The following is an 18,416-nucleotide window of genomic DNA, read 5'->3' as shown; positions in this document are numbered from 1 at the left end:
CATGTAACATCAGTGCTTTGCTCAAAAATAATTGAGCATATGCCTGAGTATAAACAGATGGGTGGCAATATGGATGAAATAAAGTTGGTCATGTGCTGATAACTGTCAAAATAGGGTTATCAGTTCTGAAGGAATGGTTATACTGTTTTTTCTTTCATATATGTTTAAAAACAGCTATCTCAAAAGTATTTTAAAAATTGCATTAAAATTAAAAGAAATGTCTATTTCTCTGGTGAGATACAGTTCATTTTAAGATAATACACAAGAAATTATTCACTTAATTTTTTTTTTTAAAGAGAGTGAGAGAGGAGAGAGAGAAAGAGAGAATTTTTAATATTTATTTTTTAGTTCTTGGCGGACACAACATCTTTGTTGGTATGTGGTGCTGAGGATCGAACCCGGGCCGCACGCATGCCAGACGAGCGCGCTACTGCCTGAGCCACATTCCCAGCCCACTTAAAATTTTTTTTAATTGTAAAAAGCTCTGATGGGTTATAAAATTTGCAAAGAATACTATAAATGACATTTTTGCTGTGTTTTTTTAAAGGAATATTTGATGAAAACTTATTTGTAAGTGCAAACAATAGAAATAACCTATTTGTCACATACCCAAATACAGCCAGAGTTGAAGTACTGTGAATATACTCTAGAGGTGCTAAGATTAGGCCATTTCTGGTACTGGCTCTGACTAGCTTAAGTAATGATACTGAGCAATCATTTAACAACTTGTGACACAGCACACCATTTTCTTCCCAAAAGGAGAATAATAATTTTATTCCTCATAGGACTGTGAAGATTAAATATTACATGTGAAGTATTTCATAAAGTACCTAACACATATTGAATGCTCCACTGATATTACTTTTTCCACTACAGTGAAATAATAAAAATCATTACTAAAAGACTATAGAACAAAGACTATAGAGCTAGATTCATGGATCTCTAGGAGGTATGACCTTAAATTGGTTAACAAACTTGGTGAACATGGGCCACATCTATAACAAAAAAGGGGAGGAAGAGGGGAATACTGGGGATTAAACTCAGGGGCATTCAACCACTGACCCACATCCTCAGCCATATTTTAGAGACAGGGTCTCACTGAGTTGCTTAGCACCTTGCTTTTGCTGAGGCTGGCTTTGAACTTGCAATACTCCTGCCTTAGCCCCTGGAGCCACTGGAATTATGGCGTGCACTACCACACCTGACTGTAACAAAAAAATTTTAAAAGTCCTTTAGGTAGCAGTCCCAAAGAACTCCTGGATTAGGACTAAGCATACTAACAATGCAGGGAATATGTTAAACACTCATAAATGCTAGGCATTATTAATAGTATTTAAAAAGAGATGTTCTCCTAGGAAATAAGTAATATCAAACCCAATCTCTTGTCTTCCTCTCATAAAGCAAGCATACCAATTTTCATGATATTCCATTCCAATCATTGCTATCATATTCATGTCACAGAATGATGTGACACTGTTTTAGAGGTTAAATCTAATGATAAAGCTTTGGTTTTCTCCACCTTAACAAATGAATTTCCTAAACCAGTGGATTATTTAAAACAATAAATTAATAATAATATAGTAGTTAGGACTGATATAAGATTTTGAGGGAAAGAATAAAGTTAGTACATAAAAAAATTAAAAATACCATTTGTATGCCATAAGCAAACTCAATGATCATTACCCTTAGAACATTTATTCATAATGGTAAGACCAACTTTCTTAAATAAACTCCTACTGGAAGAGCAGAAAGACCTGTCATTTCCCTTTACTGTTACTACTTGAAAGAAAAAATTCTAGCTACAATAATATTTAACAGCTGTATAGTTGAGAATTTTATAAAGCCAAGCATCAACATTTACAGTATGCACTTGTGGTGGTCGGTGATGCACTGTGAGCTGAGGACCTGCTGATCCCAGAGTTAATCCATTGTTAACAACATATGTGGTTGTTTGAGGCACTCGAACTGTAACACCTATAAAAAAAAAAAAAAATTAAGGAATAACATCAGAATTCTGTAAATTTAGTAGAACACTGATTTAACACTTGATGTTGGTGAAGCAATATTTTTAGAATGCAGAAAAAAAAAAATTCCAAACTAGAAGTTTATACTTGGCCAAACTATCAGTTAAGCATGAGGAAATCTTCATAATATGCAAGCACTCAAAAAATACAAAAAAAATACAGAAGATAATTAGAAATTATTTTGAAACCCTATACTCTAATAAAATAGAGGATAGTGAAGGCATCAATAAATTCCTTAAGGCATATGAGCTACCCAGATTGAGTCAGGATGATATAAACAACCTAAACAGACCAATATCAAGTGAGAAAAAAGAAGAAGCCATCAAAAGACTACCAACCAAGAAAAGCCCAGGACCAGACGGATATACAGCAGAGTTTTACAAGAGCTTTAAAGAAGAACTAATACCAATTCTCTACAATCTATTTCAGGATATAGAAAAAGAGGGAGTACTTCCAAATTCATTCTATGAGGCCAATATCACCCTGATTCCAAAACCAGATAAAGACACTTTAAAGAAAGAAAACTTCAGACCAATATCCCTAATGAATTTAAATGCAAAAATCCTCAATAAAATTCTGGCAAATCGGATACAAAAATATATCAAAAAGATCATGCGCCATGATCAAGTGGGATTGATCCCTGGGATGCAAGGCTGGTTCAATATACGGAAATTAATAAATGTAATTCACCACATCAATAGACTTAAAGAACTATATGATCATCTCCATAGATGCTGAAAAAGCATTCGACAAAATACAGCATCCCTTTATGTTCAAAACTCTAGAAAAATTAGGGATAACAGGAAATCACCTCAAAATGGTAAAAGCTATATTCGCTAAGCCTCAGGCCAGCATCATTCTAAATGGAGAAAAATTGAAGGCATTCCCTTTAAAATCTGGAACAATACAGGGATGCCCTCCTCTCTCACCACTTCTATTCAACATAGTTCTTGAAACACTAGCCAGAGCAATTAGATGAAAGAAATTAAAGGCATAAATACAGGAAAAGAAGAACTTAAATTAGCACTATTTGCCGATGACATGATCCTATACCTAGCAGACCCAAAAAAATCAACCAAGAAACTTCTAGAACTAGTAAATGAATTCAGCAAAGTGACAGGATATAAAATCAATACCAATAAATCAAAGGCATTCCTGTATATCAGTGACAAATTCTCTGAAATGGAAATGAGGACAACCACTCCTTTCACAATATCCTCAAAAAAAAAAAAAAAAAAAAAAAATTCCTGGGAATCAACTTAACAAAAGAGGTGAAAGAGCTATACAATGAAAACTACAGAACCCTGAAGAAAGAAATAGAAGAAGAGCTTAGAAGATGGAAAGATTTACCTTGCTCATGGATTGGTAGAATTAATATTATTAAGATGGCCATACTACCAAAAGCACTTTACAGATTCAATGCAATTCCCATCAAAATCCCAATGACATTCCTTGCAGAAATAGAAAAAGCAATCATGAAATTCATCTGGAAAAACAAGAGACCCAGAATAGCTAAAGTAATTCTAAGCAGGAAGAATGAAATTGGTGGTATCGAGATACCAGATTTTAAACTATACTATAGAGCAATAGTAACAAAAACAGCATGGTACTGGCACCAAAATAGGCTGGTAGACCAATGGTACAAACTAGAAGACACAGAGACAAATCCACAAAATTACAACTACCTTATATTAGACAAAGGTACTAAAACCATGCAATGGATAAAGGATAGCATCTTCAACAAATGGTGCGGGAGAACTGGAAATCCATATGCAACAAAATGAAATTGAATCCCTTTCTCTCACCATGCACAAAAGTCAACTCAAAATGGATCAAGGAGCTAGGAATCAGACCAGAGACTTTGCGTCTAATAGAAGATAAAGTTGGTCCTAATCTTCATCACGTGGGGGCAGGCACCAAATTTCTTAATAAGACACCTATAGCACAAGAGTTAAAACCAAGAATCAACAAATGGGACGAATTCAAACTAAAAAGTTTTTTCTCAGCAAGAGAAATAATACGTGAGGTGAATAGGGAGCCTACATCCTGGGAACAAATTTTTACCCCTCAAACATCAGATAGAGCTCTAATCTCTAGAGTATACAAAGAACTCAAAAAGTTAAACAACAAAAAAGCAAATAACCCAATCAACAAATGGGCCAAGGACTTGAACAGAAACTTCTCAGAAGAGGATATACAATCATTCAACAAATATATGAAAAAATGCTCACCATCTCTAGCAATCAGAGAAACGCAAATTAAAACCACTCTAAGATACCATCTTACTCCAGTAAGAATGTTATGAAGTCAAACAATAAAAAGTGCTGGCGAGGATGTGGGGGAAATGGTACACTTGTACATTGCTGGTGGGACTGCAAATTGATGCAGCCAATTTGGAGGGCAGTATGGAGATTCCTTGGAAAGCTGGGAATGGAACCACCATTTGACCCAACTATTCCCCTTCTCGGACTATACCCAAAGACTTAAAAAGAGCATGCTACAGGGATACAGCTACATCAATGTTCATAGCAGCACAATTCACGATAGCTAGATTGTGGAACCAACCTAGGTGCCCTTCAACAAATGAATGGATAAAAAAAAATGTTGCATTTATACACAATGGAATATTACTCAGCACTAAAAAATAACAAAGTCATGGCACTTGCAGGGAAATGGATGGCACTAGAGCAGATTATGCTAAGTGAAGTTAGCCAATCCCTAAAAAACAAATGCCAAATGTCTTCTCTGATATAAGGGGGGTGATTCAAAATGGGATAGGAAGGAAGAGCATGAGAAGAAGACTACCACTAAATAGGGAAGAGAGGTGAGAGGGAAAAATAAGGAGAAGGGGAGTTGCATGGAAGTTGGAAGGAGAACCTCATTGTTATACAGAATACATTTATGATGTTGTAATGAGAAAAAGAAAAAAAAGTGTGTCACATTAGATTGGATAGAGAGAAAGGATGGGAGAGGAGGGGAGGAGTGGGGGGATAAGAAGGGCAGCAGAATAGAATAGACAATATGATTGATGTATGTACATTCCATGTATGTATTATATGTCAAAATACATTCTGCTGTTATGAATTCATGACTAAAAAAAATTAAAATTATAAAAAATACAAACTTCTGGGAACCCCTTCTCAAGTACCCACTGAATTATATGTCACTGATATGAGAAAAAAAAAAAAAAAAAAAAGAAGAAGAAGAAAGGAAGACATAAGAAAAGGATATCCAGCACAGAAAGAAATACATGTATTCTCACTAGGAGGACTACAAACAAACATCCCAGAACACTGGTTCTGTGCCACACAAGAAGAAGGCAAACAAACTACAATGAAATAGTGACTCAAAAGACAAACTGAAGTTGTCTTTATAAAGATTCCTGTCTTCTTTCACATTTCTATCTAGAACAGAAAGCTTCAAGAAAGGTCATCCTTGCCTTGTGTGAAGGTTTTTCTCTTTTTCTTCATGTCCCACGGATCAATGGAGGAAACTACTTATTTTATCCACAAATGACATTTCTAAGACATACCCCAGGGCAACAGAAGTACAGAACAGAGACATATACTGTCTCAATCATATTTCAGTCATATATTCAGTAGCTGGCTCATATCATAGTTCTGCCAGAAAGTACCCTGGTGAATCTAGTTTCCCAAACCTCATTTTAATGCAACTGATTTTCCCAGAGAAGGCTCTTAACAACTTGAGAAAGTTAAAGCCAAACAATGAAAAAGTGACTCTCACAGCTACCATATATAATAATGACATTATTATAGTTTCTTTAAACACCTATATTTATCTTTGCTATTAAATTTTTCAAAAGTTTCATACACACACACACACACACACACACACACGTATGTATTTATGTATGTATACAAGTGTGTATTTACTATATGGATAACTATATTGGTGACAAAACCTTTAAAGCAGAATGACCAAGAGAAAAGCAAGGATAGTAAAAGAAAAGGGATCGGGATACAATAGGGAAAGGCATACTGGAGGGCGTATAGGTTACTGGTTAAACTTATTTCATAATCTAGTAAGTTCATAGGTAATTTACTTTATCATTTTTCTTTAAACTTTAAATATACCTCTTACACAACTTGAATTCGTATGTTATATTCTACTACTAAAACATATAAAGTATTTTTTATATAATATATAGTATAGTTACTATAATTTGTAAATTATATACATAGTTATATATATCAGTAATATATAACATATGTATAGGAAAGTAAAAGTTTCCTTATTTTCCCTTCTTTTATTTCTCAAGCACCTTCGTACTTTACAGAGTTTCTCAATGGAATCTATCTTTTACAATGATTTCAATCATCTGGACTAAACCAAAATTGAACATATCCACTTTAATTAGGCACTGATGTTTCTTTAACAGAAAGGAGTATAGCTATACATCAAATAAGGCACTATATAAAGATATAGGCAATAAATAAGTGACGTCAAATTGAAAACAACACACATAGCACAAATCATATAGCGTACATATCCAACCTTCTCTGGTGAATTTTCCTAAGGATAAAAAAGTAAATTAGTAATAATTTTTTTTCGGCCACTTAAAAAATTTTTAATTGAAAAACTATATACTTGTGGTGCGTGGTATATTTTGAAATATGTATACACTGTGGAATAGTTAAATCAAGCTAATTAATATGTATTACCCTCAAATACTTAATTTCTATCACCAATTTTCAAGTAGACAATAAATACATAGTTATCAATTATACTATAGAACTATGTTGTACAACAGATGTTTTGAACTTGTAATAATTATTTTAATATGATATTATACACACTTTTTGCAAAATCTAATGTCAATCAATATAAGCCACTCCAACTAAATGCGGAAAAGGGAACTACATAAACTTCAAAGCCATATACAAGAAAAGAGACTTACTGTTTTGAGGGTTGACCTGACGAACGGCAGGAGCCTGCATAACAGTTCCTCGGAGGGGAGCCTGAGGTGGTGGTGCTGGGAGAGTTGTATAAACCACCTGATGGTTTCCAGGAGCTCTTGGTACAGGGAGTCTTGTAGTCACCTGAGTTATTGGACGATGTGTTACATTCACGGTGGTTGGAGCTAACGGAAGGGAAAAAAGATATTAAGAATGCAGCATATTCTGTTAAGCAAACCGTATTACATGATAATTATCTCTATATAAAATGTAAAAAACTTTAAGATAAATAGAGATAAAAGTGTCTTTTATGAACTTGCAAGGTAAAAGTGATAAAGCCAACCAAAATTAAGTGTAATATTAAAATCCAAGCTTTAGAGAACAACTCAATTTCACTCTTTGGTTTGACTACATAATAGAACTTGATTAAGAATAATTTGTCCCTCCTGAATACTAAAGTATTCCCTAAAATTACAGGCCCTATAGTGTCTTCTAACTAGGAGGTATAGATCTAAAAGAATATCTTTATATTTCAGTTCATCAAAGTGCTTGCTATTGTAATTCATATTTTTATTTTTATCAAGTGAACCAACCTATGTTTTTGGCCAGTTATTACACTCACATTTTCTTCTTCCTTTACTCCGGTAACCCCACCTCAAGAGAACGTTAACACACCTTGAGTAATGCTGACAGTTATCAAAAAATGAGTCTCAATTTACTCACACAACGGAAATACAATAATGTGTTCTATTTAAAAGACAGGGTGTCTCAGGGTTTCACTATTTTGTCTAGGATGACCTAAAACACCTGGACTGAAGTGATTCTCTTGCCTCAGTCTCACTGAGAGCTGGGACTACAGATACCTGTCACTAGCCTGACAAAATGGTGATTCTGAAGTTAACATTTTCTTGTTAATAACTCTGTGAATTAGAATCACATTTTAGAAATGATCATGTAGTAACAAAACATCACAAAATCTACTTTCACATCAAAAAATGGGTTTCATAATTCAATAAGTTTGAGGAAGAATTACACATAAAAAAAGAAAGGTTTTCTTACTAAGACAACTCGGGCTAACATGCAGCTCATGGTAGAGTGAGTATTGCATAGCATACATAAAGTGCTGGGTTTGATTTCCAGTCAGCCAAAAATAAAACACACACACACACACACACACACACACACACACACACGTGTGTGCGCGCAAACAAACAAAAAACAGGTGAAGACCCCTTGGTCTTTACATATCTTCAACTTTCAATGTGAACTTTCAAAAAAAGAAACTAAATAATATAAGGAAGACTTCTCTTTTCATTATCTATGCTGTCTATGTATTTGCATAATGACATTTCCTTCTAAAATATCTAAATTGGGTAATAGTTAAAATTTTGTATAAACATAGAAACACAGGTAACTTACCAGCTTTTAAGGTTGAATTAATAATAACTGCCTCTTTAGATGAAACAGTGGTATTTAAATATGAGAACCAATATAAAACTTCACCAGAAATAAAGTCTTACATAAGTACTCACTGTTTTCTGTAAGTCAATAAGCAAGGCCAAAAAGGTAAAATGTAGTTTAACTGATGGGAAATTCTTGTTAAGCATCTAGAATTCTGAAATCTACACAGTAAAAACTACACTAAACCACACTGCACTTACTATATCAAAAATAATTTCATAATTCAAAGGTTAATGAATGGGTTTGCTAAATCTCTAGAAAATATCCCTTTCCTACAAATTATTCAGGTATTCTAAGTATAAATTTCATTGGATAAAATTCCATTTTCACTCGATGTTTTCCTTAGTAAGCAATTGTAATAAGTACTTTGCAGATAAATTTCCAAGCAATAGACTTATTAAAAGGAGATAAATTGTCTTGAATGGCTTCTGAACAGTGTAAGGTGATACAGATTATATCTTGAAAATGTCTGATTTATAGTTTCTCGAACTGCAGAAAGTAGAATATTAGCATATAAGTCCTGATGGTGTGTGAGAAGAGTTTAAGTTAAGAACCACTCAAAAAAATTCTTGCTTGAGAAGTCAATGATTATATCTTGGATTTACTCAGAACATAATTATTATAACTGGGCCTTCCAGAGAAACTATGTCATCCATGTTCTTTAAAGTGGCAAATGACAAAGATATATAGATTAAGTCCTCTTTATAATCACTCTCTGCCAGTACTGTTACTTGAGACAGTCAGCAACACTAAATTACACTGTATTAAAAAAGACATATATCACCTTCAAAATAACAGTGAAAATTATTCTTAATTTTCTATGTAATCTTTCATCTCAATTCCATGGTCATACTTCTCTACAGGCAAAACTACAGGTTCTGCTCAGTGATTCAGCGAATTTACCTGTAGGTAGTAAGTGTATTGTTGTTTGAGATGGTCCACTTGTTGGCACCCCTGATGCCTGAAGAGGTGGTGCTGGTTGTATGGGTTGCAATGGTCGAGGCATAGGCTGAGAAGAACCCATGGCTGACACAGGAGTGTGATTTAGCTTTTTGGGGTCTGTTAATTAAAAGTGACACATTAGGAATAATGATAGAAAAATTAGAAAATACTTAACTTTCCTTTATTGATGTTTTAATTTTCATTTTCCATTGGAATGTCACGTTTACCCACTTCTCCAAGAACGACTCCCCCCACCCTTTTTTTTTGGTACCAAGGATTGAACTCAGGGGTACTCAACCACTGAGCCACATTCCCAGCCCTATTTTTTTTTTTTTTTTAATTAGAAACAGGGTCTCACTGAGTTCCTTAGTGACTCATTTTTGCTGAAGCTTTGAACTTGTGATCCTCCTGTCTTAGCCTCCTGAGCTGCTGGGATTACAAGCATGCTCCACTGGGCCTGGCGACTTCTTTATTTTTTAATTATGTGTATTTTTGAGGATTTGAAAGCCAAGTCAGGAGCTATTTAAATAATTCACTATTGCTTCTGAAAGCAATTCTACCTCACATTTTTAAGAAGTTGGTTTGTTTTATTATTTTAGTGGAAGTATCTTCTGGATTCAATAGTTATCATGTCAACCAGAATAATTTCATTGCAAGAATACTTATCTATGTACATACATACCTGTATCAAGGAAATTTTCCTAAACAAATACTATAAAGTGATGGATTTGTCAGTATGACTTTGAATTCCAATTGCTCAAGGTTGTTTAGGTTCTTCTGTTTGTCAATACAAATGGAGGCTTATCATCACTATCCGGTCTTTAAAATAAAATACGTACACAATATCTAGTTTCCAAAAAAGGTCTCAATATCCTAGAAAATAAATGTCTGCACCTCAGACAAGTTTCTTAAGAATAGGAATCCACTATATAATGTAATATGTGGAGTACAAGCTAAAAGCCTTTCTATATAAAATGATCCTTATCTATCCTGACTCTAAATAAAATTTAAGGCTTTAGCAACTGATACTTTAATGTTACAGGAGAATAATGTATTTTAGAATGGGGGAATTCAAGACATACCTAAAGGTAGAACAATGCAAAGGGACCCCAGGAAGCAATGGATGTTAGAAAGTGAAATGGCAAGAGCACTAAAACAAACTTTGCTTATTTTATATTTTAATCTGTAATCAGCCCTACCTGTATCATCTCAAAATAGCCTACATTTATTTTTGTCCTTTACAGATCCATTATAGTCAAATCTGTCCATTAAAAAAAAAAGTGAAAGCAATACAGATAATTTGAAACTCTAACAAAAAGATTGTACTGGTATGCAGTCAACCATGATGAAAGACTGGTTTTATTTCAACTGTTCTTCAGTTTTATAAGAAAAAAATAACTTTGTTGTCATATACCCAACTGTATAGCTATTTAATTTTACTTCTCTAAAACCAAGTAAAGTATCTTATTCCCTAAAATATGACTCAGGTTTTTTTTAAAAGTTTCACTTCTTTAAGGTAGTAATAATTAACTTAGCATCTGATCTTACTAGATTTTCCACATGCATTTATATCACCAGAGTTTTACAGAAATATATGTGAACCAGATTATTTTCTACAAGTTTGAGAAATACTTTTATATCATGAATTAAGATTTATATTCTAAGTTAGCTAAGTAAAGACTTAAAGAAGTTTACATTAAGAAAAAGACCCACTGAACTCTAATTCAGCATTTCCCAAGCTTTTTTAACCATGAATCATTTTATTTATAGAACATCTATTAACACTTCAAAAAAAAAAATAACAGGAAATATGCTTTAATATATATCCAATTTAGTTCCTAAATATCATAAGTCATTATAATATTATAATTATTAAGGATTTTGGATGTGAATGTGGCTTGTCCTAAGTCCAATGAATTCTTTCAACTCTAAAATGAGTATGACTAGGTTATTGCAAGGATCAAGTGAAATAACAGACACAAATACAGAGGCGCTAATAAATTAAATACACTGCTAGATGCTATTTTCCTCTAGGCCTTGTTCATATTCATTCAAAATTTGATTTCTAATTTTTAACTCAATTTTTAAAACTCTCATTCTCAAAGGGATACAAACACACCAAACATAATGTTGGAGAGATATGTCTTCACAGAATATTAGTATAACAGGAGGAAAAAAATATATAACAGTACGAAAAAGGCATTCTTCACTATTATTACTATTGAAGTACCTTGTAAAGCTCCAGTCTCTTCATCATCCATTGTGAGATCAATGACACCACTTGAATCATTGCCAGTGGCTTTTCCACTCTGAAAAATAAAACTGCATTTCTCAAAGGAAACTGGCAGGTATATAGGAAAAATGTAGTAATAATGAAGAGAAAGAGTGATAAGGAGTTGTCTGGTTCAATATGGGTCCTTAAATGGCTTTACCTCAAGAAAAACAGTTTGTCATAGATATGCCCCAGTGTAGTCATGAGTTAAACGCTTACCATATAATTTACAAAAAAATATAATTTACAAAAAAAATTCCAGAAGTTTTTTAAAAAATGAAGCTGTCCACTGCAGAGACCTTTAAAGTGATTAAATATGATATGTCAAGAGCTTTGTAATGTTTTGAACCAATAAAAAAAAAGAAAAAAAAAGAAAGTGATTAAATGCTTTAAGTACTAAGTATTAAATTAAGTATTAAAGTATTAAGTATTAAGTATTAAATATAAACCATTCATTTTCTGACATCCAAAATGATCAATTCTACTGCAAATCACCAATTAGTAATTTAACAAAACACCAAAGCCAATTATTAAAAGTCAGAATTAAGTTACAGAAAGAATCTAATTGAAATCTGTTTTCCCCTCTAAAAAACAGAAATTGTAACTCTAATCATGTAATATCTATCCATGCCATTACAGTCTTTCTATAAACTACCTGAGAACATGATTGCATAGTATTGTGCACAGTTGTATGCCCTTTTTAGTATCATGCTTTCAAAGAAACTCAATTTTTTTTAAAAATAAATTAATCACTTAATGCTTAATATAAACCTACAATGTAAGGTTTATATTAAATAAGGGTTCAAAAAAATGGATACCTTGAAAAAAATCTGTGTGCATTATAGTTTTTGATCTTGTCATGAATTTCAAAGCCAATGATTCTATTTTCATTTTCAAAAGAAAAAAATTCAAAGAACCAGACTAGAAATAATTTAAAAATTTTCTTTCCCCTTTTTAATAGTGGAAGACTTTCTAAGTTGTATCTATGTTGATGAGATATGTATGAATATGTATGTATGTTGTGATATATATATACACACACATACATGTATATACTACAATATACATACTTTACACAAATATCATATATGCATGAATGAATCTATTGATATATATACACATACTCCCCGCACATGGACACACATATCCACACATGTTCCTTAAGGAGCAAATTATAAAACACTTGCAATTCAAGCTTATTGTATTCTAGAGGTGAAGACTATTTGAATACAAGATTATATTATCTAGTGGATTAAAAGAGAAACTAAAGACTTTGGACTAAGGCAGGATCAAAGACTCTCTTCTAATTCTTTCATTATCAGAAAGACCTTTTAAACTGGAAAAAAAAAGAGGTATGATATGGTATGTTATGCCATTTTGACCAATTTTTAATTATAATTAAGACCAAAACAAAAAAATCCACCTTTAAAAATCATATGACAATGACCAAAAAAAATGTAGGGTAGGACAACATAGATAGTTACTGAGTCAGGATTCTTAAGTCAGAAGGACTGATTACATCTTACAGCTCAACTCAGCTATGTGAAAAAGGTAATTTCCTTAAGTTCTAAAATGTGCATACTTGGTAATTTTGGGTTAAATTTCAAAACTAAGTAAAACTTGAAAACTAGACCTTCTAGATAATATTGTAGTGCATGACTTCTTTTACATTCTTTGAGAATTGTTAGGAACTTTTAATTTTGGATTTAGCTGATTTATGTTTATATTTGTACATGACATTTAAAAAATATGTCATATTTATAAATATGTCATATAAATATGTCAAGTATGTACCCAAAATGCTTACACTACACATGTTGCATGGCTAACTGCTTAATAAATGGTAATCATAATTTACTTTGACACATCATACTGAGAGCAACTCCAAATAATAGGGTCTTTGTCTACAAAACTCAAAACTTCATAAAATTAAAGAAAATGATTTCTTGACTTTACAAAATTCAGGCCTGATCCCAAGACAGTAACATTATTCTAAAATCTTATAACTGGAAATCTATGAAAATGATCTCACTAAAAATGATATATTTTATATAACCATAAATCAATTAAATGAAAAATTAAAATTTCCTAACAATTATCAAAGAATGTCAAAGAAGTCATACACTACTACATTATCTAGAAGGTCTAGTTTTAAAAATTTACTTAGTATTGAAATTTAACCAAAATTATCAAACATGAAAGACCATTGAGTGGAATCCAATTTAGAATAAAAAATAAGTCAGACACTGACTCTAAGTGGAGCCAGATGTTACATTAAGCAGATAAAGACTACAAAATAGTCATTAAAAATGTGTTCGAAGAACTGAAGGAAAATATGAAGGCACAAATAGAATATATCAAAAAAGTCAAATCTGAAAGACAAAAAGAAAAATAGTAAAGGTGAAAAGAACGATTATTAAAATAAAAATTATCTAGGCAGGCTCAAAAGCAGATTATAGGACAAAAGGAAAAAAAAAAAAAAACTCTGTGAAATTGGTAACAGATCCCCAGAAGTTTTCCAATCCAAAAAAATAAAGAGATAAAGCAGAAGGAAATAAGAGAAGAACCTGAGACCTATGCAATAATGAGAAATATTTCAGTAAAAACCAGAGGAAATGAAGGAGTTAAAAAATTATCTGAAGAAATAATAACTAACAACTCCCCAAATTTGGTAGAAAAACATTAGTTTACAAATCTAAGAGGTTCAATGAACCTCAATTGGGACAAACACTAAAAAAAAATACTACTATATATATTTTGCAATCAAACTCCTGAAACCAACAATGAAAAAAACCTGTTAAAAACAACCAGAGAAAATTCTATTTTACAAAGGAGCAAAAACTAATGCTTTTGTTCAAACTACGAAAGCAAGAAGACTGAAGAACATATCCAAAGTGCTGATATCTTTTTTAAAAAAGAATTCTAAATCCAATGAAGTTCTCCCCAAGGAAAAAAGACAACACACAAAAGCACATGTTTGGGATATTAAAAAAGAAAAGAAAACTCATCCTGAGCAAATCTATATATAGAAAAACACAAGAAAATTCTTCAGTTTGAAAGGAAATATCAATTTGAATTTATAGAAAGAAAAAGAAGACCAGAAAATATAAACATAAGGATAAGTTTTAAAGTCTAAATATCTTTTCCATTCTTAATTTCTGTAAAATTTACAGGGCAATTTAAAAATAATATATTTGTAAATTTATAACACATAGATGTTATAAATGTGGAATGTGTGAAGATATGCAAAAGAATGTAGTATATGTAAAGATAAAACCACTATATGAAAATAGAAATGTAACATACAGAAAGCAAGAACATTAAAAGAATAGTTGTAAGGTTCCTATAATTTATCTAAATAATTCAAACAACTCTAAGTATAGTGGTATAAGTTAACCAGTAGTATAACTCAGATACATATTGTAAACCCTAGAGTACCCCTCTTTAAAAAAACCAAAACATATAGTACAAAGCCAATAGAGGAATGAAGATAAAGAACTTAAATAAAGCAGGAAAGAAGGCACAAATGAAAAACTTAAAAACAAACAGCAAAATAGGAGACTTAAGCATAAATATATCCATATTTACATTAAGTATAAACGGACTAAATAATCCTATCAAAATGCAGACACTGTCAGAAGGGTTAACACATCAAGGAACCAGAAAATAACTAATTTTTTGTCTTGTAGGAATTCACTTTAAAATATAAAGATACAAATGAGTCAATAGTAAAAGGCCGATAAAAAAATAACAAGCATATAGTAAGCACAAAAATACTGCTGTGCCTATTAATATAAAGTCGAAAACTTTATGATAAAAGGGACAATGTTTCAGGAAGGTATAACATGATTATATATTATACATTATAGAAAACCATATAGTTTTAATAGAGCATCAAAATGTATGAAGCAAAACTGACAAAATTACAAGGAAAAACGGAAACACTCATAGTCATGTTGGAGACTAACATACCACTCTTGGTAAAAGAAGGGAGAAAAAAACATTACACCAAAACAAAACAACCCAGTAAACACATAGAAAATCCAAAGTACATTATCAACCACACTATTTTAATTGATATTTATAGAACTATACCACTATACCCAATAGCAAAATACATACTCTTTTGAAGTGTAATGATACATTCACCAATATATACCATGCCCTGGGCTTTATAACACAGTCTAATATACTCAGGTACTGAAATCATACAGAGGATATTTTCTAAATACAACAACACTGAATGAGAAATCAGCCAAAAGATACTTTCAAAATCTCCAAATACCATGGAATTAAAAAACAGGCTAAGCAACCTAGGATCCAAAAAGAAATAACAAGAAAATAAATGATATGAAATTGGGTCATTATAAAAATTTATGAAATGCAGCTAAAGAAGTGTTCAGAGAAAATCTTACATCATTAAAATCTTCTATAGGATAAGAAAAAAAGATCTATAATTAATGATCTAAGTTATCAAACTATATTTTTTACTGCTCACAATGACTGATAAATATGCACTACAGAGAGTTTGCTGGCTAGATTCTCTTTCTGAGAAATACAATTGGTAATTCTTTCTATAGTTATTAAACATTTATTTCTAATATTTATAGTCTCTACTTACATTTATTAGCATATTTAAACCTATGAAGTAGTAACATTAGTTCCATTTTATAGGTGAAATATCTAAAAAAGACACCATGTTTATATCTATCCTTACATTACTGAACCTTCTAGTTTGAAGCCATCAAATATTGATTTTATCAATTATTTTTACCACTCAGAACTAAAGTTAGCTAATAATGTGTCAGTCTTATAAGGTCAACACTTAAAAAAAATGAGAGCACAGATATTGGCTTTTTTTTTAAATTGTGGTAATAAATACAAAATAAAGTACATATCTGAAAGATTAGAGAGCAGGGCACTTTAGCAATTACGAAGAAAGAACTAACACAAAAGATCTAGTTGCTTACCACCTGTACATCTCTCTAAAGGAACCTACAACCATAACTGAAGCTTGGTCAGCTACCAGGAATGTGGCCCTTGGAAAGTCATGTTAATGATTAATAATTTTCTAATAATACTCTCTCATTTTCTATACTACATGTCTTCTAGAAAGTATTTATTAACCATTATGAATTTATTAACACCTCATGCGATTTGACAACACTTTGATCTTCAAAATCAAAGATTGCTAAAGTTCATAAGAAATAAAATCTTTTTAAAGTTTTTATTTGATCTGTGAACACTTGTGCATATTTAACTTGAGTCAAAAATTCATCACTTTAAAGGAGGATACTCATAATTAAAGATCACTATAACCTTGTTTTAAAATTCTTATAATATACTTGTGTCTGATACTCAAGACCAGGAATAATATGACTTTCTTGAAATGATTAAAAGGAAGAAAATAAACAACTTCATGACTACCAACAACCTATAGACAATCTATCAACAACCTAATAACTCCACTATAAATTCATTACACCTACAGTAATATAGAAGAATTGGGAACAACACTATTAATACAAGAAAGAAGTAGTTACTCCACTGCTGAGAAATTAAGATTTAACATGGAAAAGAGCTATCTGAAAGACAAGAGACTTTCTTCCCCCAAAAGATTACTTTAAGGAAATCACAATGGTGGTGAAAAGGGAGTGAGTGGGGAAGAGTAGTACAGGTTGAGGATAAGTCAGCTAAGATCCTCTCAAAAAGAAGAGCCTAGAATAATACATGTGGTGCAGACTGAATCTTTACAGCATATAAAGGCAAATAAACTTGACTTTCAAATGTATAATCCAACCAGTTACAGATTAATATTATAGATTAATAGATTAATATTATTTCTTAGAGAATTGCTAAGCAAAGAAACTCAACTCTTTATTAAATGTTACAGAAAAACTGTGAAAAAAATATTTGGACAGTTGTAAAAACCAGACTTAAGATTAGTTTTCTTTTATATCAGAGAATATTGATGGAAATTCCACTCTCCTGTGAAATTAGAATTTTACTTTGAAGTAGAAGGAAAAAATCTTACCTGTGATGTGCTATCAGCAGCTTTTTTATTAACAGAAGCATCTACTGTTTTGTTGGTTTGGTTTTCTGAGAAGAAAGAAAAAGGACAATTTTTAAAAATATCTATGATATGCAAAAGTTTACATTGCTTTAAATACAATAATTCATGAAATTTTCTCCAACTATTTTTTGTAAACATGCCACATAGATAAATAGATTATTTGAGAGATCAGTGATACAGTATTTTTTCAGAAAGGGAAAAATTCATAATACAGATTTTTTAAAAAGACATCTACTCATTGACCACTGACCCATCAATTTATTTATTTTTAATATAATATTTATTTTTTAGTTTTCGGCGGACACAACATGCCTGTTTGTATGTGGTGCTGAAGATCAAACCCGGGCCGCACGCATGCCAGGCGAGCGTGCCACACTTGAGCCACATCCCCAGCCCAACCCATCAATTTAAACTTTATCCTAAGGAATACCTTGGAAAAAGATATACATGACTTAAATGTTCTAACATGAGGAATATGTTAAAATATAGTTTATACTATTGTCTTGTGGAGGAAAAACTTTTATGACATGTCAAAAATACTAAAAATAAATTCAATAGAGTAAGTTTAAGTGATTATACCTACATATTTCTCAGTTCTATAACAGATTACTTTTCAGTTATTTGTTTTTCAACTAGCTTATATGGCGTTTTGGTGGAAAAAAATGCTGTGTATGAAAATTACTTACAGAACAACAATAAAAAATAAACCAAGTAAGTTTTTGCCTTAA

At 31.8% G+C, this 18,416-nt stretch overlaps 1 protein-coding gene across 6 annotated transcripts in view; it reads right to left on the bottom strand.

Moving 5' to 3' along the window:
- ATF7IP (activating transcription factor 7 interacting protein) overlaps positions 1–18,416 on the bottom strand; it is a gene marked incomplete at its 3' end in the record, with an annotated part of 107,674 nt that overhangs the window by 8,272 nt on the left and 80,986 nt on the right. For 5 of the 6 annotated variants that reach the window (XM_081311484.1, XM_081311483.1, XM_081311487.1 and 2 more), the window contains 5 exons: positions 17,650–17,714; positions 11,574–11,652; positions 9,305–9,460; positions 6,943–7,125; positions 1,862–1,974 (listed from right to left, as the gene is read on the bottom strand). In XM_081311484.1, coding sequence (XP_081167610.1) covers positions 1,862–1,974; positions 6,943–7,125; positions 9,305–9,460; positions 11,574–11,652; positions 17,650–17,714 — 596 coding nt within the window. Of the gene's footprint in view, positions 1–1,861; positions 1,975–6,901; positions 7,126–9,304; positions 9,461–11,573; positions 11,653–17,649; positions 17,715–18,416 lie in introns of those variants that run through there. The other variant, XM_081311488.1, reaches the window with a different exon arrangement.

Source organism: Spermophilus citellus (assembly GCF_964194105.1).
Source record: "Spermophilus citellus genome assembly, chromosome: 10".
Taxonomy (NCBI): Eukaryota; Metazoa; Chordata; class Mammalia; order Rodentia; family Sciuridae; genus Spermophilus; species Spermophilus citellus.
This window is presented reverse-complemented; position numbering and strand designations above follow the sequence as displayed.